Source organism: Onychomys torridus, chromosome 7 (assembly GCF_903995425.1).
Source record: "Onychomys torridus chromosome 7, mOncTor1.1, whole genome shotgun sequence".
In the NCBI taxonomy this organism is placed as follows: Eukaryota; Metazoa; Chordata; class Mammalia; order Rodentia; family Cricetidae; genus Onychomys; species Onychomys torridus.
In genome coordinates, this window is record NC_050449.1 from 37,844,829 (window position 1) to 37,865,312 (window position 20,484).

Here is a 20,484-nt window from a genome sequence, read left to right on the forward strand (position 1 = left end):
TGTGCCTACAAGATGTGCTAGAATAAAGACGGTGCAGCAACTGTGGGAGTGGCCAACCAATGACTGGTCCAGCCTGAGTCCCATTACACAAGAAGGAGCCCATCCCTGACACTGCCTGGAGCACCAGCACCCAGAGGCTAGATAGCCCAGAGACCTAGAATATAACCAAATACAATTGACTGGCCAAAAAAAAACAAAAAAAAGATTTATTATGCATAGTTTCTGTCTGCATGTGTCCCTGAAGGCCAGAAGAGGGCGCCAGATCTCATTACAGGTGGTTGTGGGCCACCATGTGGTTGCTGGGAATTGAACTCGGGACCTCTGGAAGAACAGCCAGTGCTCTTAACTTCTGAGCCATCTCTCCAGCTTCTCAGCCTACTTTTTTGTTGTTCTTGTTGTTGTTTTGTTTTTTATTTTTTTGTTTTTCGAGACAGGGTTTCTCTGTGTAGCTTTGGAGCATGTCCTGGATCTCGCTCTGTAGCCCAGGCTGGCCTCGAACTCACAGAGATCTGCCTGACTCTGCCTCCCGAGTGCTGGGACTAAAGGTGTGCACCACCATCGCCCGGCTTACTTTCTTACAGAATCCAGGATTACTAGTTTAGGGATGGCAACACCCACCATGGGCTGGGCCCTCCCCCATCAATCATTAATTAAGAAAATGCCCTACAGGCGTGCCTACAGCCTGATTTTATGGAGACTTTTTCTCAATTGACTTCATTTTTCTCAGATGACTCTAGCTCAGTGGGTTTCAACCTTCCTAATGCTGCAACCCTTTAATATGGTTCCTCATGTTGTGATGACCCCCAACCATGAAATTATTTTCTTTTTTGTTTTTTGTTTCCGAGACAGGGTTTCTTTGTGTAGCCTTGGAGCCTGTCCTGGAACTCACTTTGTAGCCCAGGTTGGCCTCAAACTCACAGAGATCCGCCTGCCTCTGTCTCTCGAGTACTGGGATCAAAGGCATGTGCCGCCGCCGCCGCCGCCGCCGCCGCCGCCGCCGCCGCCACCACCACCACTACCACCACCTGGCCCATAAAATTATTTTCATTGCTACTTCATACTGTAATTTTAGTACTGTTGTGAATAACAAATGTCTGTGTTTTCTGATGGTCTTAGGAGACTCCATAAAGGGGTTCTTTGCCCCCCAAAGGGGTCACAGCCCACAGGTTGAGAACCACTGCTCTAGCTTGTGTTGAGCTGACATAAAATTAGCCAGCACGATAACCTTCAGGGTAACCTTAAGATCTAAGTCAACCACCCAGTGCTGGGATCACAGGCATGTGCCACCATACCTGCTTTCTTTTTCTTTTCTTTTTGAGACAGCATCTCCCCTACCTGGGCCGGCCTTGAACTTCTTACCCTTCTGGCTCTACCCTCCTGAGTGCTGGGGTTACAGGCATTGGCTCTAATGCCCAGCCTGTATTGTGTATTTAACTGCTCACATTTGGGGACCTCCTACTGGACAGTGTCTTCACGGCTTATGCCTGGCATCTGGCACATGGAAATGCACAGTGTTTGTGGAACGACAGCGGGGCTGTCTCCTGCCATCCCCTTCTCCTGGGTTCTGGGGTTAATCCTAAAAGACCATGTTTCCGGCTGGGCATGGTGGTTCACACCTGTCATCCCAAAGCTGGGGAGGCATCCTACAAGGCTGAGGCCAGCCTGCCGTACAAAGTGAAACCTTGCCCTAAATCTCCCCCCCCTCCATTAAACAAATAATAAACACCACAGGACTGCCCCAGGCAGTCTCCACTCCTGCGGATCCTTTTGGATGAAGAACTTTTGGCATGTTCCCATTCCTCATTCCCTTCAGGGGCATAGTGATTCGTTCATTCATTTACAAGTATTTTGTTTTTGTTTTAAATTTTAAAGATTAAACAAAATTGTTTAACATTGGACATGGCAGTGTACACATTTAGTCCCAGAACTGGAGGTCGAGATAGGCAGATCTCTGTGAGTTTGAGGCCAACTTCATCTATATAGTGATTCCAGGTCAGCTGGGGCTACACAATGAGACCCTGTCTAAAGGAAAAAAAAAAAAAAAGCCGAGTGGTGGTGACATATGCCTTTAATTCCAGCATTCGGGAGGGAGGTGGAGGCGGGCGGATCTCTGAGTTCAAGGCCAGCCTGGTCTATTGAGTGAGTTCAGGACAGCCAGAGGCTACACAGAGAAACCTTGTCTCGAATAAGCTAGGAAAAAAAAATAACAAAATAAAATGTCTTTTTAAGTTTTTTTTTTTTTCCCCTTCCGAGGCAGGGTTTGTCTGTGTAACTTTGGAGCCTGTTCTGGAACTCACTCTGTAGACCAGGCTGGCCTCAAACTCACAGAGCTCTGCCTGGCTCTGCCTCCCCAGTGCTGGGATCAAAGGCGTGCGCTGCCACTGCGTGGCTAAAGTTTTGTTATATTATTTTATTTTATTATTATTATTTTTTTGAGCTGAGGATGGAACCCAGGGCCTTGCGCTTGCTAGGCAAGTACTCTACCACTGAGCTAAATCCCCAACCCATATTACTTTATTTTATGTATTCGTGTGAGTGCATGATTGTTTGTTTACATACCACATAAGCTCAGGTGTCTCTGGTGGCCAGAAGAAGCCAATGGATCTATAACTGGAGTTACAGTTGTGTTGGTCCTGGGAACCAAACCTGGGTCCTCTGTAAGAGCAGCAAGTGATCTTAACTACTGAGTTGTCTTTCCATCTTCTGTTATTATTATTATTATTATTTATTTAGTTTTCTTTTTTAAAATCAGGATCACCCGGGCTGGAGAGATGGCTCAGAGGTTAAGAACACCGACTGCTCTTCCAAAGGTCCTGAGTTCAATTCCCAACAACCACATGGTGGCTCACAACCATCTGTAATGAGATCTGGCGCCTTCTTCTTAATAAATAAATATTAAAAAAAAAAAAAATCAGGATCTCCCTATGAAGTCCTGGCTGGCCTGGAGCTTTGTAACCCGGGCTGACCTGCCTCTGCTTCCCACTTGTGGGCACTAAATGTGCAGCTCCCTGGGCACTGTGTGCATGCAGTACCCGCAGAGACCAGCAAAGGGTGTCATAGCCTCTGGAGCTGGAGTAATGGACAGTTGTGAGCTGCCATGTGGGCGCTAGGAACTGAACCAGTCCCCTAAAAGAGCAGTCAGTGCTCTTTACCACTGAGCCATCTCTCCAGCCTGTTTTTAAACTTTTCTTAAAAGTTGCTTATTATATGTGTGTGTGTCCATGCATGCTGGGGTGAGGCTGTCATGCCACAGTGTATGTTGGAGGTCATCTTTGTGGGTTCAGGTTTTCTCCTTGAACCTTTATGTGGATTCTGGGGATTGAACTCAGGTCCTTGGGTTTGCCTGGCAAGCTTTACCTGCTGAGTTGTCTTACTCCCCTTTGGTTTTGGTTCTGTTTTTGAGATAGGGTCTTTCTCTGTATGTAGCCCAGGCTGTTCTGGAATTCACCATATAGTCTAGACTGGCTTTGAACTAGGGCAGTCCTCAGCCACCTCCCAGGAGTTGAGATCAACACGTGATTACTGAGTACCTACTGTGTCCCAGGCACCATGGAACACAGTATTGTAGGTCCCTAACATCAAAGCTGTAATCCCACACAGAGTTGGGAGCCACACTGTGGGACAGGATAGGGATTAGAGGATGGAGGAAGGGGTCAACGAAGGTCAGAAACTTCCTTGGAAAAGGGACAGTGAGCCAGGTGGTGGCGCACACCTTTAATCCCAGTACTCAGGAGGCAGAGACAGGCGGATCGCTGTGAGTTCAAGGCCAGCCTGGTCTACAGAAGGAGATCCAGGACAGGCACCAAAACTACACAGAGAAACCCTGACTCAAACAAGCAAACAAACAAACAAAAACCTGTCTCAAAAAAAAAAAAAAAAAAGAATGAGGGTGACGCTCGTGCCTGTTTCCCATACTGCATCTCTCTTGCCTCCCTCCGCCCGGATCCTCCTTCCATCTCTGCTCAGTCCCAGCTCCTTTCAGCATGCTCTTTACCCATGCTCCAGTGCCTGCCCTGTCTTCCTGTTCTCTCCATTGCTTCCCCCAGCTCTGTGAGCTTCTACACCACGTCCGTCCCCATGTGGTGATCCGGCTTCTCCTTCCTCCCCCAGGCCAACCCAGAGTCCTGCCTGGGTGATGCTGAAACCCAGGTCTGGGGCTTAGAGCCATCTCCTAGGCTGCCACTGCCTTTGTCCCTGCTCGGCTCTCTCCTGGGCAAGGCACCCTGGCGCTCGGGGCTAGAGAGAATGACATGTATCTGTCATCGACGTAGATGCTTTGAAGGGGAACTGCCACAGAGGAGCTCACACAGACACAGGGCAGACTTTATTGTGAGAACTAAGCACCTGGAGGAGGAAAATCGGCTCTCACAGGACTGTAGTGAGGGGATGGCAGGGAGTGTTGGAAGGCTGAGTAGGGAGAGCAATGTTAGGAAAGGACTCAGTGGAGAGGCAAGGAGAGGGAAGAGGACACTCTAAAAAAAACCAGTGACTGGATCCTGGGAAAAAGCAGGCTGGACTTCTTGGGGGAGTCTGTGCTGCAGGAGAACCTTTCTCATTTTCGGGCACCCAGTGCCAGGGCAATGATGAGGCCCACGACCAACAGGAACATGGCAACAGACAGCAACACTGTGATGACCACCATGCCTCCCGTCCGGGCCATTCCTAACCCGATAGACTCCATGTTCCTTCCTGCCAGAAGAAGAAAACCTTTGTGGGTTGGAGGGACCCCCAGCCAGGGCTCACAGCTTAGCCTGGCCAGCCAGCCAGCCAGCCAGCCGTTCAACAACAGCCATGGACTTCTCATAGCAACACTTAGGGGTCACCAAGGAGATTTGGCTAGAACACCATTCCTCCACACAGGGAGCCTTGGTTCAGCAGATCATGGGCAGGAGGGGGTTATAGCAACCGTTCAACAGGAGCGAGAGCCCTGGAAACAGTTTAGTTCACTTTCTCTAGGGATAGAGTCCGGAGCTCAAGGAGGTGTATGGACACTTGAGATGTGGGAGAGGTAAGGGTTTTACTTACGAGGAAGCGTGGACATTGGGGTTTCTGGACTGGACTCGGTGGACCGCCCCTTCTGCACTCGGTAGGAAATGCTTTCGAGGTGGGAGTTGGAAGAAAGCAGAGATCCCCAGTGCGTATCTGGCACTTGGGAGGAGAGGCTCCGGCCCCCACCTTCATAGCTCTGTCCCCCAGCTGTACCCTCCTGGGGTGGAGGCCCACACTCCATATCCTTCAGTGGTGCCCTCTCTTCCTCATGCTTACCAGCACCCCCAGCTTCTTTCTGCATCCCTCTCCCCGTGTGTCCATCCGGTACCTACTAGTATTTAGTGCCTGGTGTTAGGTCTGTCACCTGATAGGCGCTGAGCCGTGTGACGGTGAAGCCAGCCCCACTGTCCACCACGCTCACCAGCTCCCTGCGCCCGCGGCATGGAGGCACCACAAAGGCTGATTTAACCACTGATGGGAGATAGGAGTGAGGCAAAGTCAAATTTCTAGCACTCCTATGGAGAATGGGCCGCTCTTGGGTATCATAAGAGAGGTTAACAAGGAAGCACAAACCTTTGCTGTCGTTGGCTCTCCGGACCATCAGTGTGGCGTTACCTCCCGTGAGGTGACATGGAGGCAAGGCAATTAGCAGGCTTTCTGTTAGCGCCGGAGACAGCAGACCAGAGAGGCTTGAGATGTTGAAGTCTGTTAGAAAGTCAGGAGGGAACGCAGGTGGAGTTAGCCTCACTCTCGATCTGGCTGGGGGGTCTCTGCAAAGGGCGCAGAGTCAGGACAGGCCCGTGGGAATCTGACCACCAGATGGCAGGCTTGAGCTGCAGATGGTGGATACCCGAGCTGCCTGGGAGACAGGCTAGACTCTTAACAGCCAGTCTGTCTCCGACCTCACCCCACCCACGCAAACCTTGAATCTTTCCCACACTTCTCCTGGGTCAGGAAGAAGCCTAGGAATTTGTCACCCGGTCACTACCATCACTAGCCCTCAGCCCCAGCCAGCTAGACCAACACCCTCTTCGGGAGCCCTGGAAGAGGCAATGTTCCCTGTCTAGAGTTCTAAAACCCTCCTCACTCCCACCAGAAATAAGAGACCTGCAGCCCCCGGAGCCAGGACAGCCAGCAGAATCAGGAACGAGGGCAAGGTCTGGACAGGCAGCGTGGATGTCATACTGCTCTGGGGACTGGATCCTAGAACAGGCTGCGGCTTCCCGAGGCCAATGAGGCCCTGCCCCAGGGTGGTTGATTTTGTCTTGGGGTGGGTGGGAGGGGCTGCTGGGAATCCAGTCCAACTTGCCCCTTGAACACTGTAGCCTCAGGGAGGGCCCCCCAAACAGGTTTTTCAGGACGAGGAGCAGGCCCTCAGGCCCAAAGTGGGATGCCCTGGCTGGGTCCTGGCAGTTTGGCTAGCTGCAGGGAAGGATGACTCCTTCTTTGAGAACTCCCATGTCTGAAGCACAGGGTTCCTCTATGTGTGTCTGCAGCCTTGCACAGAAACTACCTCTCCCTAAGGAGGTAGGAGTCTTCCTAGGAGGGCCCTGAGTTCTGGAGTCGCCCTGCTCTGTGGAGAAAACCCCAGGGGTTGAAAGGGCTCCCCGTTAGTAAGAATGGGAGAGAGGGAGATTGGTTGCTTGGTGTGGGGACAGTAGAGTCAGAGTTTCTATTCCTGTTGTTGACTGAGGCCAGAGATGCTGCAGCTCCGTGAGAAGCTGCCAGTGGCAGGGTGAACCTTCAGATTTCTCTAGAGGGTGGCGACAAGGACGGCCAGAGAAGGCTTCCAGAGAGGTAGATGCTGGTTTGGTCCAGCAAGGATGTTGGGCTGTAGAGCAGACACAGACTTGGACAGCAAACATTTGTTCAGCTGGTGGGGAATAAAGAAGGAAAACCTCAGGAAACAAGAGTCAGGAGGATCCTGAGTCCCAGGCCAGCCTGGGCTACACAGTGAGACCCTGTCTCAAAACAAGTCAAGCAGGGTGTAGTGGGGCACACCTTTAATTCCAGCACTCGGAAGGCAGAGGCAGGAGGATCTCTTGTGAGTTTGAGGCCAGCCTGCTCTACATAGTGAGTTCCAGGATAAGTCAGGGACTATGTTGAGAGACTCTTGTCTCAAAAAAAACAAACAATGGGTTGGGGATTTAGCTCAGTGGTAGAGCACTTGCCTCGCAAGTGCAAGGCCCTGGGTTCAATCCTCAGCTAAAACAAAAACAAGGCCAGGTGGTGGTGGCGCACACCTTTAATCCCAGCACTTGGGAGGCAGAAGCAGGTAGATCTCTGAGTTTGAGACCAGCCTGGTCTACAGAGTGAGTTCAAAAAAACCAAAACCAAAACATAACAAAAATCAACCAGAATAACAACAAAACTCAGGACAAGATAAGCCAGCGACAACAAAAGGATGAGAAAGGGCTGGGGATGTAACCCAACAGTCATGTACATGAGGCTCTGGGTTTCAATCTCGGGTACCACAAGACCAACACTATTTCCTGGTGTTCCCCACCCCAGGCTAAATAAGAGAAGTAAAGGAAGATTTCCCAGAGTGCCCTGTGGATCTAGACTCCCCTGCTCTGAAGGCTGGGCAGGGGCTCAGCATGCCCTCACTCTCTTGACCCACAGCCATCGTAAGTAGCACTGCCTTTCCTAGATATGGAACCTGAGTCGAAGGCAGGTTGTCACCGGTCACACGGGGGTGGGCTTTTTCAGATTGGAGAACTCTGCAGAGCCTGAGCTCATTACCCTCAGTGTCTGCTCCAGGAACCACCTATTTTCTCCAGTCCCAGAGAAAGGGGCAGGGTCCTAGTAGAGGAGTGGGGACTAGCTAAGGGCTGATAGGGTTGTCTTTCCCCCGTGGTGGGAGGAGAAGACAGAACCTGGGGGCCCAGGCAGGAGGGGCTCGTACCAGAGTGTCTCCAAATTTACTGTGCAATGCACTGTCGGGGAATCGGTTCAAACGCAGCTTCTGCTTCAGTGGGTAAAGCTTGAAACCACATTTCTTTCAAATATTCAAATTTATTGTCTTGTGTATGTGTGTGCCCACTTGAGCCATGGAGTACATGTGGAGAGCAGAGGGTAACTGTGGGAGTTGGTTCTCTCCTTTTACAATGTGGTTTCTTGGTATCAAAATTCTGATCACCAGGCTTGGTGGCAAGAGCCTTCACCTGTTGAGTGTCTGTTTCCTGAAACTGCATTTCCAAAGCACTTACAGCCCCCCCCCTTCACACACACACACACACACACACACACACACACACACACACACACACACCCCTCTAATGGAAAGCGGGACAGAGGTTTTTCTCACGCTGTCAGGACAGGCTACCTTTGGGTGGAGAACTGATTTCTGTGTTTCCGGCTCCTTGGCTTTTGTCCCCTTTAGATGAGATCTTACCCTCACTCCACACACTGAAAGAAGAGCCACACACAAAGGAGAACTTGAGGTGGGGAAGAGGCCTAAATGGTGGGATGTCAGGGTCAGGGGATCGTCCTCAAAATTTCAACATAGCAGGGTGTTTACATATGGGCTTGGGAGCTCTCTCCTCCCATTCGGGCTAAGGAGGAATCAGGAAGAGGGTGGATTTACCGCAGAGCAGATTGTATTGGTCCATTCTTAATCCCCATTTGAAATTAGGAGTGAGACAAAGTGAGATAGGAAGGGGCATATCTCTGGTCGAATTTTAAAGGGATATGAGGGTCCTGTGCCTTTAAGCCCTCCCATCTCCCTCCAATCTCCCCCTCCACATTTCCCACCCTAACCCTCCCCAGGTTTCTGGAGGAGCAGAGTTGCGTCTTCTCCCTGCCCTGCCGAGCTGCTCACTGGCTGCTCTGGAGGCTGTGCTTTGCGGTCTCCATGGAAACCATTAGTTGCCAAGCAACTGGAGCATCATCTGTGCTGAGCTCTCGCATCTAATTATCCCATCACAGTGGCTGAGAAGGGTTTGGGGAGCTGAGAGGAGGGGGAGGCCCAGCGCAGGAGCAGGAGGATAACTCTTTCAGCAGAGCGGTCTCACTGACAGAGCGGAAATCATTTAAAGCCACAGCACCCCGTTCCCCTGGAGGAGTTCCTAACGGCCAAGTAAGGGAACCAGGGTCACACATCTGGAGTGTCTCCTGAACCCACTTCTCTGCTGTCCATTCCTTGATTCTTGAATCTAAACTCCCTCAAGTTCCCACTCCTTCCTCCTCCCAAATACCCTCATAGAGCCAACAGGTAGTTGTTGAGTGCCAGGAATGCCCCTGGGATGAACTAGACAGTAAAGACATAAAGGTGAGATAGATTCTTGCCCTTGAATAGCTCCTCAATCCCCCCTTCTGCTCAATCAGCTCTTAAAACAGATCTCCTCTTCCTGGACTAGAGTCCTTCCCGCTTCTTGAGCTACAGTAGCTCTGCAGCCTGAAGAATCACCATTAGAAACCAGGTCTGCCTGACATGTCCACAGTCCTACTTCAACTAAGCCACTTCTTTACCTCCCAGTCAACTAGAAAAACATGTCTGCTTGTCTCCAGGGGCATACTAGACACTGGTGATGGTGACTGTCATCCTCCTGGCTATGAGAGATGCCTTATAACTAGGTGAACCACTTTGAACCGCATTTTTTTTTTTTCACCTTGAAAATGGGAAGGCTCCAGCCAGGTGCATGTCTTTAATCCCAGCACTCCGGAGGCAAAGGTAGGCAGATTTCATGAGTTCAAGGCTGTCCTGGTCTACAAAGTGAGTTCTAGGCTAGCCAGAGCTGTTACACATAGAAACGCTGTCTTGAAAAACCAAAACCAAAACCAACCAACCAACCAAACAAACAAAATAAAACAAAACAAACAAAAATGGGAAGGCTCATTTCTCCTGAACTGAAGTCTAGCAAGATACAAGTGTAAAAATGATTTAAGGTGCTGGGTGATAGTGGCCCACACCTTTAATCCCAGCACTCAGGAGGCAGAAGCAGCCAGATCTCTGAGTTCAAGGCTAGCCTGGTCTACACAGTGAGTTCCAGGACAGCAAAGACTACATAGAACAACCCTGTCTCAGAGGGGAAAAAAAAAAAGATTTCGGGCAAAGATGCAGAAAGAAAGAACACTGAGAGCAGTCATAATCTAGGTGAGCAGCGGAGCCCCTGAGGCTTGAGCCTGCAGGTCGGAAGTGATGCTCACCAAATGCTACCTTGTTGGAAAGTTTGAGAGCCATTTTTTGGAGATCTAAGGCTGGAAAATGCTGTGGCCATAAGAAAGACTCCATCATCCAGGTTCAGAAGAGACCTGGACACTCTTTTTTAGGTCAACACAACCATTTACCCCAAACCTTCCAGCTTTGTGACCTTGGCTAAGTTGTTGCTTCAAGTTGTAATTTCCATTTCAAGTGGATTTATTGACTTTCTTTGATATATTACGAGTGTTTTGAAATCAGAAGAGGGCATTGGATCCCTGGGACCTGGAATTATGGGGGATCGTGAGCTGCCATGTAGGAGTGCTCTAAACTGCTGAGCAATCTCTTCAGTTGCTGTAGTTTCTACTTCTAGAGACACAGTAAAACCTGTCTCCTGGGAATATGGTGACTATCACTCCAACTGACTTATTTAAGAGTGCCCAGAACAGTGTCTGGTTTAATAAATACTGATGTAGTAAGTAATCATCTTATTCTCTCCTTTTTATTAGCCCTCATTTCGGATGAGGAATGAGGGTGCTGGGGTGATAGGTGACGTCCCCAAGGTCACAGAGCAAACGGGATGAAGTGGCCTAAATAACTCAGCGTTTGGTCTTCCAGAGGTGTCATTGGTACAGAGAGACACGTTAAGGTCGGAAAAGCTTGTCCTAGGGTTAGTGGCCACAGGGTAGCAGGCATCCAGAACAGCTTGTCAGATTCACTCATTGCTAGAAAAATCCCTCGGTGGTGGGCACCATGCCAGGTCTTGAGGTATGAGGCAATGAGATACAACTCCTGTTCTCAGCTGCAGCATTTGGAAGCATGAACCCAAGCTGGTCCGCCCGGAATAAGAAGAAGAAGATAGCTTAGAGAGAGTTGAATCACTGAGGCATGCGGTGGTGGTGCACACCTTTAATCTCAGCACTCTGGAGGCTGAGGCAAGCAGATTTCAGAGTTTGAGGCCAGCCTGGGCTACAGAGCAAGCTTTAGGACAGCCAGGGTTACACAGAGAAGCCTGTCTCAAAAAAAAAGTCTCCATGCTGAAAGGCTGAGGGACATGAATTATTCTCACACCTAGAAACTGCAAACTAAACATCTTGGCCAAAAGGGGGACTCGAAAGTGGGGCCTGAAGGGAGCTACGGCTACCAGCTGGACCACCAGTGACCTCAATGAAAACCAAGAGTTTTCATTTTTGCCTAGAGGATTCTTCACCTCTGTTCTGGAAGAATCACTCTGGCAACAATGGCAGCAGGTCACACAAGAGGTGAGGAGATTGTGGCGCAAAACTATCCAACAGGAAAAAGAAAAATAGTGTGGCCAGGCCATGGGCACCAGAATAGAAAGGAGCAGCCTGCAATCCTGTCATGGAGATTGACTGGATTGGGTGATGACTGCAGAATATGTCTAAGGGAGAAGAACAAATGATTTCCAGGTTCATGGTCGAGTACAGATCTGAATGGCGGGGTGGGGGAAAATGCTCCCTGTGAGGAGCCCTTATGTCTGAGGTATCGTGATTGCAGCCTTCCTCCATGATGACCCACAATGACCCTTGCTTCCCGTTTCCTCACATTTATGACCCTGTGAAACCCCCTCCCACTGTGTCAGAGTTAGTCTGTGTGGACAATAGGATGACCGTGGAAGTAGCCGGGCATGCTGGTGTGTACTGGTAGTTCTAGCTACTAGAGAGGCTGAGGCAGGAGGATTGCTTGAGCCCGGAGTCTGAGGCCAGCCAAAGCAATATTGGGAGCTTAAACGCAGGATGAGCGGAAGTTTGAAGCCACCCTGGTCTACATGAGACCTTGTCTCAAAAACGAAGGAGAGAGGGGGTGCAGGTAGGAGGGGGCAGGGAAAGAATCAGCTCAGAATAGCCAGACATGATACTGCACACCAGTAATCCCAGCATTCAAGAGGCCGTGGCAGGAGGATCTATAGACCAAAGACAGCCGGAACTGTAGCAGTTCCAGGGCCAGCTTACAGGATATAGGACACTCTCAAAAGACGCCCTCCCCCAAGGTGGCAGAAGCGATGACTCGCTTGAAGACGGCATCAGACTTTCCTCCTTGTTCACTCTGGAGGAGACAGAGCATTTCCTTGGTGAGGTGAGGTCTCCAGGCAAGGGACTAAAGCCTCAGGCAACAGTATGTGACTGGGAAGGCTTGAAGATAAGTCTAGGAAGTCACCAGATGATTGCACCTCACCTGACATCCGCACAATGCCCTCTCGAGGCGAAAGCATGCCCCTGGGGCTTGCCCAGATGCCTGCCGCTCAGAACAAATGTTTGCATTTACAAGTTACTGCGTTTGTGGTAGCTTCCCGGCAGTGGTAGCTTCCCGGCAGTCATAGCTAACTAACGCAATCGCCTTGGGAAGCATCCAGGATGGCATTATAATGGGGCACATAAGGGGCTGGAGAGAGGGGCTCAGAGGTTAAGAACACTGAATGCTCTTCCAGAGGTCCTGAGTTCAATTCCCAGCACCCACATGGTGGCTCACAACCATCTGCAATGAGATCTGGCGCCCTCTTCTGTATAATGGGGCACATGAGTCAACAGCGCAGAGGACGGGCATGTGACAGCACTGGGCTCTTGACTGTGGAAGGAGACCCTTGTGAAGATTGCAAAAGGGAAAAAGGCAGTCATAAGCAGGCTTCTGCAGTGCCAGGGGAGAGGGCAGAGGACTCTGAAGAAGAAATGAATATTAGGAAAGAAGGAGGGAGTAGAGGGAGTTTAAAAACTGGCATGTCAGGGCTGGAGAGATGGCTCTGAAGTCAGTAGTGTTTGCTGCTCTTCTGGAGGACTGGAGCCCAGTTTCCAGCACTGGGAAGCTCACAATTGTGTGTCACTTCAGCCCTTTGAGGGCAATCACACACATTCAAAGCACACACTCACACATTCACATAAATTGAAAAATAATTTAAACTCTTTAAAAATGAGACGTCAGAGCCGGGCTCTCAGGAGTCAGAGGCAGGTGGATCTCTGAGTTCAAGGCCAGCCTGGGCTACCAAGTGAGTTCCAGGAAAGACGCAAAGCTACACAGAGAAACCCTGTCTTGAAAAACAAAACAAACAAACAAACAAACAAAAAAAGAGAGAGAGAGCGCTCGAGAGAGACCTTGTCTCAGAAAAAAAACGCATACACATATTAATGTTCGTGTGTGATTGTGTGTATTGGTGGGTGCATGTGTGCTGTATCACATGTGTGGGACCAACTTGTGAGTTGGCTCTCTGCTTCCTTTGTGGGTTCCAAACAGATCATTGGCTTTTGGGGTAAGCCCATTTACCTGCTAGCTATCTCCTGGCTCAGGATTTATTTGTTGTTGTTTTGTTTTGTTTTTGTTGTTGTTGTTGTTTTTTCGAGACAGGGTTCCTTTTTCTTTTTTTTTTTTTTTTAAGATTTATTTATTATGTATACAACATTCTGCCTGCATGTATGCCTGCAGGCCAGAAGAGGGCGCCAGATCTCATTACAGATGGTTATGAGCCACCATGTGGTTGCTGGGAATTGAACTCAGGACCTCTAAAAGAACACCCTCTCCAGCCCGAGACAGGGTTTCTCTGTGTAACTTTGCGCCTTTCCTGGAACTGGCTTTGTAGACCAGGCTGGCCTTGAACTCACAGAGATCCGCCTGCCTCTGCCTCCCGAGTGCTTGGAGTGTGCCACCACTGCCTGGCTGTTTTTTTGTTGTTGTTTTTTTTTTTTTTTTGCTGGAGCTGAGGACCGAACCCAGGGCACTGAGCTAAATCCCCAACCCCTGTTTGTTTGTTTAAAGCAGCTTGTTCTGATACCCAGGCTGTTCTTAAGCTCCTGATTTTCAGCCTTCCAAGTAACAGGATTGTAGGGAGTGTCATCATGCCTAGCTCTGCTTTAATTAACTAAATATTAATTAGAGACAATGTCTTCCTTCAGTGCTGGCAGTGTAGGTGTGCCCCACCACGCCTCCTCCCCCTCCTCTCTTCTTTCTTCTTTGAGATGGGGTCTGTAGGCAATGTCTAACACTTCTGACCTCTGGTCTCCACCCCCAGAGTGCTGGGATTACAGGTGTGGTGCTGGGGACTGAACCCAGGGTCTCACACATGCTCTACCAACTGATTTACATCTCTTTTTTGTTTTCTGAGATAAGATCTCATCAAGCACAGGCTGCTGTCAAATGCTGCATAGCTGAAGATGATCCTGAATTCCTGATCTTCCTGCCCCATCTCCAGTTTGGTATTGCAGCTTTGTGATGCCTTGCTTCTCCCCACTCCTTTTACATTTGCATCTGTCTGTCTGTCTATCTATCTGTCTATCTGTCTGTCTGTCTGTCTGTCTGTCTATCTGTCTGTCTGTCTGTCTATCTATCTATCTACCTACCTACCTACCTATCTATCCCGCAAGTGCGCACGTGTGTGTGTGTGTGTGTGTGTGTGTGTGTGTGTGTGTGTGTGTAGGTATATGCATGCCACAGTGCATGTATGTGTGTGTGTATATATGTGTGTGTGTGTGTGTGTGTAGGTACATGCATGCCACAGTGTGTGTGTGTGTGTGTGTGTGTGTGTGTGTGTGTGTAGGTATATGCATGCCACAGTGCATGTATGTGTGTGTGTATATATGTGTGTGTGTGTGTGTGTGTGTGTAGGTACATGCATGCCACAGTGTGTGTGTGTGTGTGTGTGTGTGTGTGTGTGTAGGTACATGCATGCCACATTGTGTGTGTGTGTGTAGTGTGTGTATGTGTATGTGTGTGTATATATGTGTGTGTGTGTGTGTGTGTGTGTGTGTGTGTGTGTGTGTGTGTGTGTGTGCAGGTATATGCATGCCACAGTGTGTGTGTGGCATCCAGAGGACAACTTGAGAGTCAGTTCTCTCCTTCTACCGTGTGAGTTCCAGAGACTGAACTCTGGTCATCAGACTTGGTGGTAGACGCTGTCACCTCCCGAGCCATCTCACGCTACTCCATCCCTTATACCCCCTCTATAAATATAGGGAAGAGTCCAGCCTGGTGGCGAAGGCCTTTAGTCCCAGCACTGGAGAAGCAGAGGCAGGTGGATCTCTGTCAGTTCCAGGCCAGCCTGGGCTACAGAATGAGCTGCAGGACAGCCAGGGCTACACAGAGAAACCCTGTCTTGAAAAACCAAAAAAGCAAAAGTTACTAAGAAATAAGTAGCAGTAAATAAGGGGAAATATTAAAATATATGCAAAAAAGATATAGGGGAGAGATGGGTAAAACTGATGGAAGTCTTCTGGAAGACGGAGAATGTGGAACTCTGATCAGAGATGTGGAAGCGCTAGTCTTTGAGTGCCGTCTCCCTGCAGAGGAAAGACGAGGCAGGCCTGCTGAAAAACGCTCTTGAGGGAGTTGAGTAGGAAAGGCAGGAGATGAGAGGCATGGGCTAGGCACTGAGGGGCTCCTTCCTGAAGGCCTCTGTTTTTTTAGTGAAATGAAAAGCTCAGTGGAGAAAAGAGCTTGGGGCCAAAGAATTTGAAATAAACATTGGGGGAGTTGGGGTACAAGATTCCTAAGGCTCCCGAGAAAGGCTGGATTGGTGGAGACCACTCCGCTTTTCCCAGAATCTACTGTCTTCAGTGGCACTGATTATACTAGGCTCTCTGAAACTGAACCAACAGGGTAGACAATCTGAATTAATATAAATATATTTTAAAAGGGAGTCCCTGTGGCCTCAGCTTCCAGGGCAGCTGGGCCCATGGTGTGCACCACACGTAGCCAGGGACCCTTGTTCTTGTTTTAATGTCAAGGAGACTAAGGCTGTCCTTGTCTGTAGGAATTTTGCCAAATATAATTTGCCAAAGAGGAAATTTAAATGGACTGGAGTTGGGGAGTCTGGAGGACTTCCTGGAGGAAACAGGAAGTAGAGAGCTGAAAGTGTAGGGACTGGCAGAATGAAGTTGGGAGAGGAGTGCAGGGAGAGATCGCTGGAGGCTGAGAATTTGCAGATTCAAAGTCAGAGACTGGAATCTGGAAAAATCACTGAAGAGTAGCTGAGGCCTGAGGAGAGTTAAAGTCTCCAAGAGTTGTCTCCACCTCCTCCTTTCTTTCTTCCTCTTTCTTGTCCTTCTCTTCCTCCTCCTCCTTCTCCTCCTTCTGCTCCTCTTCTTTTCTCCTCCTCCTCTTTCTGCTCCTTCCCCACTCCTCCTCTCCCCCCCCCCAACACTTTTCTTCAGACCTGGGAATTGAACCTAGGACTTCACACATGTTGGGCAAGCACTCTACTGCTGGGCAACACCCTCAGGCTCAGGAGTTTTAGTTTTTGCCCTTAGGATAAATCCCCTGTGAGGATTTTTAAATAGAGAGTGTGATGATCAGGTTTCTGTGTCTTTTGTTTGTTTTTTGAGACAGGGTTTCCCTATGTAACAGTCCTGGCTGTCCTGGATCTCCCTCTGTAGCCCAGGCTGGCCTTGAACTCACAGAGATCCACCTGCCTCTGCCTCCTGAGTGCTGGGATTAAAGGATGCACCACCACCGCCCGGCTTCAGGTTTGTGTTTTACACAGATGACTCTAGTGTATCAACTGAGTCGGTCGAGCATCTGGGAGACATTTTAGAGGCTGTTGAGAGCACATTCTAGACAGAAGATGACAGACAAGGGTTTGGATGGGGGCCAAATGACAGGGCCTGGAGTCAGTGAGGCTAGGGCAGCTATGGAAGAGTAGAGATCAGGGCTAGGGATATCTTCTGTCCTGGCTCGGGTGACTGCACCCACCAAGGGCAGAACTTTCACTAGTCCAGAGAAGCCGGGGCGAATGTTTCTGTTTTAAGCTTGCTTGTTGAGGTGTCTGAAGATAATGAGGCATGTGGCAGGTGGGTGGGTGTGTGGTCTATGGTGCAGGAGGGGCAGGCAGGCAGTACAGGGGTGGCCAGCGGCAGCCTTGAGGGGGAGTGTGTGCAGGTGAGAAGATTCGGAGGAACCTTGACATCTGTGGACAAAGGCAGAAGGAGGCTTGCAAAGGAGGTTGAGCAGCTTCCTTAAGAGGAAAAAGAGGAGGAGGGATTGTTCTCCCCAGTGCTCAAAGAAAAAAGCCCGCAGAGCAGATGAGCAGCCACAACAATAGCAGGGAAGGCAGAGAGATTGGAAATCTGCTCCTGGCTTTGGCAGGGAGTCACCATTGGGGAACTCTTCAGACTGTAGGTGCTAGGGCTGAGGATGCGGCTCAGTCAGAGGGCATCTGCCTCACATGCACATTGCCCTGTGTTCGATCCCTGGTAGTGCAAGATAACAATAGCTTGTAGTGGGAGACATGTGAATGAGAAGATGGGCAAGAGGATACTGAGGACAAAATGACTGTATGAAGATGGGTCTAGGACTCCCAAAAAGACCAAGAGGCCAGACAACCTAGCAGAGGACAGGATCAGAGGAAGACCAGAGAAGGATCTTCTCTCCTAAGCCCTGCCATAGAGTTCCTAAGACCTTCTGGGCTCCTTCTGGGCCTCTGTGGTGGTCTGAATGAGGCCCATATATTTGAATGCTTGGTCCTCTATTGATGAAACTGTTTGGGAAGGATTAGGAGGTGTGACCTCGTTGGAGAGGGTGTGGCCTTATTGAAGGAGGTGTGTCCTTGGGAGTGAGCTTTGAGGTTTCAAAAACCCATGCCAGGCCCAGTCTCTCTCTCTCTCTGTCTCCTGCCTGTGGATCAGATGTAAGCTCTTAGCTACTTCTCCAGCACCATGCCTGCCGGCTGCCATGCTTCTACCATGATGGTCCTGGACTCACTCTATGAAACTGTAAGCAAGCCCCCAGGTAAATGCTTTCTTTTATAAGTTGCCTTGGTCATAGTGTCTCTTCACAGATATAGAACACTGACTAAGACTGTCCCATCAGACTGTCTATAGGCACCTCTGATGGGCACAGGGAAGGAGACTCAGGAGCCTTCCTGGGATGTGGGTGGAGTGTGGAGAAGGCTTAAATGCCACAGAGCAGAAGGGAGCAGATCCTGGAGATTACAGCTAGGGAGGTAGATGTAGGACTCTGGATCTCCAGCCAAGTGGCTGAGAGACCCAACTAACTGCCATTTTTAACCCCTCTTGAAGTCTATCATTTCTGAGCTGTTGACACCCCTAGCAGGGGCTTTCCAGTTAGAGCGTGGCCCCACGCCAGACCACAGCTCTGATCGTCCAAGGTTGACACCAGAAAGAAGAACCAAGAGTGATAGGCAGGGTCGATGATGCCTGGAATCCTTCCCATCCTCCTGAAGGGGGTGCCCAGGTCCCAGCCTCGGAGCTAGCCTCTCACGCCCAGGCCTTGTTTGATATGCACATCAGATACTGGTGCCCTTTGCAAAGCTGTTGTTTCTACAGAAGCCCAAGGGATGGGCAGAGAGGGAGGACTTTCCCTTGTCGTCCTCTGTCCCTGCTGCCATTTGCACTAGCAGGGATCTGCAACCCCCAGTCACTCTTGCTGCTATGTGGACAGGATGCACTTCCCAGTTTCCCACGGGCCCCAGTTCAGGCTCTGAATTCTCGGGACTGCTGGAAACAGCCTGGCTTCTGAGCTTCCCACTATCCTCATCCTGCTCCGGGGAGCTTCTCATCCCAAACCCTTCCTCTCCACTTCTCCAGGGCTGCTCTCAAAAAGCACCCCTGGGCCTCCCGCTGAGCACAGACAGCCCTGAGCCTCACTGCCTGTGGCTGACAAACAAGAACAGAAGCAGAACCTCCAAACTAGTGTGCCCTCTGCTCAGCTTCCCGAGTGTGTGGCCTGCCTCAAGGGCAAGCTGAAGAGTGAGAAGCAGGCTCCTGAGGTAAGCAGAGGGCTGGGAGGAGGAGGGCTGAGCCTGGAGCAGAGGGCCCAGCCCTCTGGATGCTACTTTCCAGCTCTGAACCTGAACTTGGAATGGTGGCTGTAATCTCTGCTTGACAGGGCAGGCAGGCAGGAATGAAAAAGAGCAGGAGGCACAGAGGGTCTGCACAGCGCTCGGCAAACACTAGGTGCTTAAACCAAGTTCTCCTTTCTGTTCTTGGGGGCTCTGAAGGGAGAGGGGTGCTGGAAGAGGCCAGGGACACCTGGAGGTAAGAACTCAGCTGTATCCTGTCTCCCTCCATGCCAGCGCTCAGGGCCCTTTTGCTGCTGCTGCTGCTTCTGCTGCTGGTCTGTCTCCTGGGAAATGTGTTCCTCGTGGGCTGATGAAGTCGAGTAGTGAGGGCCTGATAGTGGGAGGCCTGCCTCTGAGACCCCCACCCCAGCACATACAAGATCCCCTAAAATTCATAATCCGATTTATATTCCTATTCCCTCCTCTGGACCTGTCACCATGGCAACAGTTTTCTCAGTTGCACTTCATCAGCGTCTCCGCAAATCTTTTTTTTTCTTCCCCCCAATTCAATCTCTCTTTTCTCATTCTCTATGGGTCTGCTCACCTTCCCATCTCTCAGCTTCTCCAGGCCCCTCTGGTCAGATCTCTTTCTCAGGCCTCATTCCCATTTCTCCCTCCTCAAGTCTAAAAACTAGCCACCAGCTGGGGGCTGTTGGTTAGACAAGAACTCATGTCCCTTTTGGGATGGGGCAGAGAAAGGAGCCTCAGAGGGGCGGGGTTTGGATCCCAGTGGCTTCTGGGAGAGGTCTGCTGCAGTGGTGTGTGGGTGGAGAGGGGTTATTTTAAGCCCTGGTCTGCACTTCTCTGGACAGAAGGAAGGGGATGGGGGTCAGGACAACAGCCCTGGACAGTTTCTGCTCCTGCGCTGGGTCAAAATCAATCTTCTTTTGAGGACACCCAGCAGGATATTCTCCCTGGTTCTCCCTTGGAGACACTCAGCCAATGCCTTTAGGCCAACACCGGCCTGGGATACAGCCTCCAAGCTTAACTGGTTCTGACTTCTCTCTCCTCAAAGTTCAGTTAAGCCTCTTCATCCCTCCACTGGTCATATCCACAGGAGGGGGTGGGTCCTATTATCCTGTCCTAATGCAGTGACCCTAAACATGAACTGCCCTCCCAAGACCATACCTGTGGATTTCTGTCACTATCCAGTGTAAAAAACCTCACTATCCCTCTAACCTTGTATATGAAAGATGGGATACTGTGTCATCATATAACCTGTTAATAAAGGTTTTTGGCCAGGCTTGGTGGTGCACACACGTCATGTCATGCCAAGGCTTTGGAATGTGGAGGGAGGCAGATCAGGAGTTCAAGGTCATTCTCCACACGTAAGAAGTTTGAGGCCAGCCTGGGCAGTGTGAGGCCCCGACTGGGAGGGGTATAGCATCCTATTTCTCAAGTATAAAGTTAGAGGGATGCTACCTGTGACCCTCTTATTCCCCCTATCAGATTTCCTTGGGAGGGCATTCATGTCTACCCTTGTGACAGCTCCCCCTCCGTAACCCTAGATCAAGCATCCCACAAGCCATTCTGCATGCTAACTGAAGGTCCCAGT

General features: G+C 50.2%; 1 protein-coding gene across 1 annotated transcript; it reads right to left on the reverse strand.

Moving 5' to 3' along the window:
* Window positions 1-4,322: 4,322 nt before the first annotated feature.
* Upk2 (uroplakin 2) lies at window positions 4,323-5,747 on the reverse strand. The gene is made up of 3 exons (XM_036194290.1): window positions 5,563-5,747; window positions 5,026-5,460; window positions 4,323-4,689 (listed from the first exon to the last, which is right to left on the reverse strand). The coding sequence occupies exons 2-3, from the start codon at window positions 5,288-5,290 to the stop codon at window positions 4,553-4,555; spliced, it is 402 nt and encodes a 133-aa protein (XP_036050183.1). The 5' UTR covers window positions 5,291-5,460; window positions 5,563-5,747; the 3' UTR covers window positions 4,323-4,552.
* Window positions 5,748-20,484: the final 14,737 nt, after the last annotated feature.

What these genes read in the sequence shown, in the direction of transcription:
- Upk2 (XM_036194290.1), bottom strand. Translation starts at nt 5,290, where the DNA reads ATGCAGAAAGAAGCTGGGGGTGCTGGTAAGCATGAGGAAGAGAGGGCA. An exon ending in CCCAATGTCCACGCTTCCTC is followed by an intron (nt 4,690 to 5,025) that starts GTAAGTAAAACC and finishes TTCTTCTGGCAG; the next exon opens with GAAGGAACATGGAGTCTATC.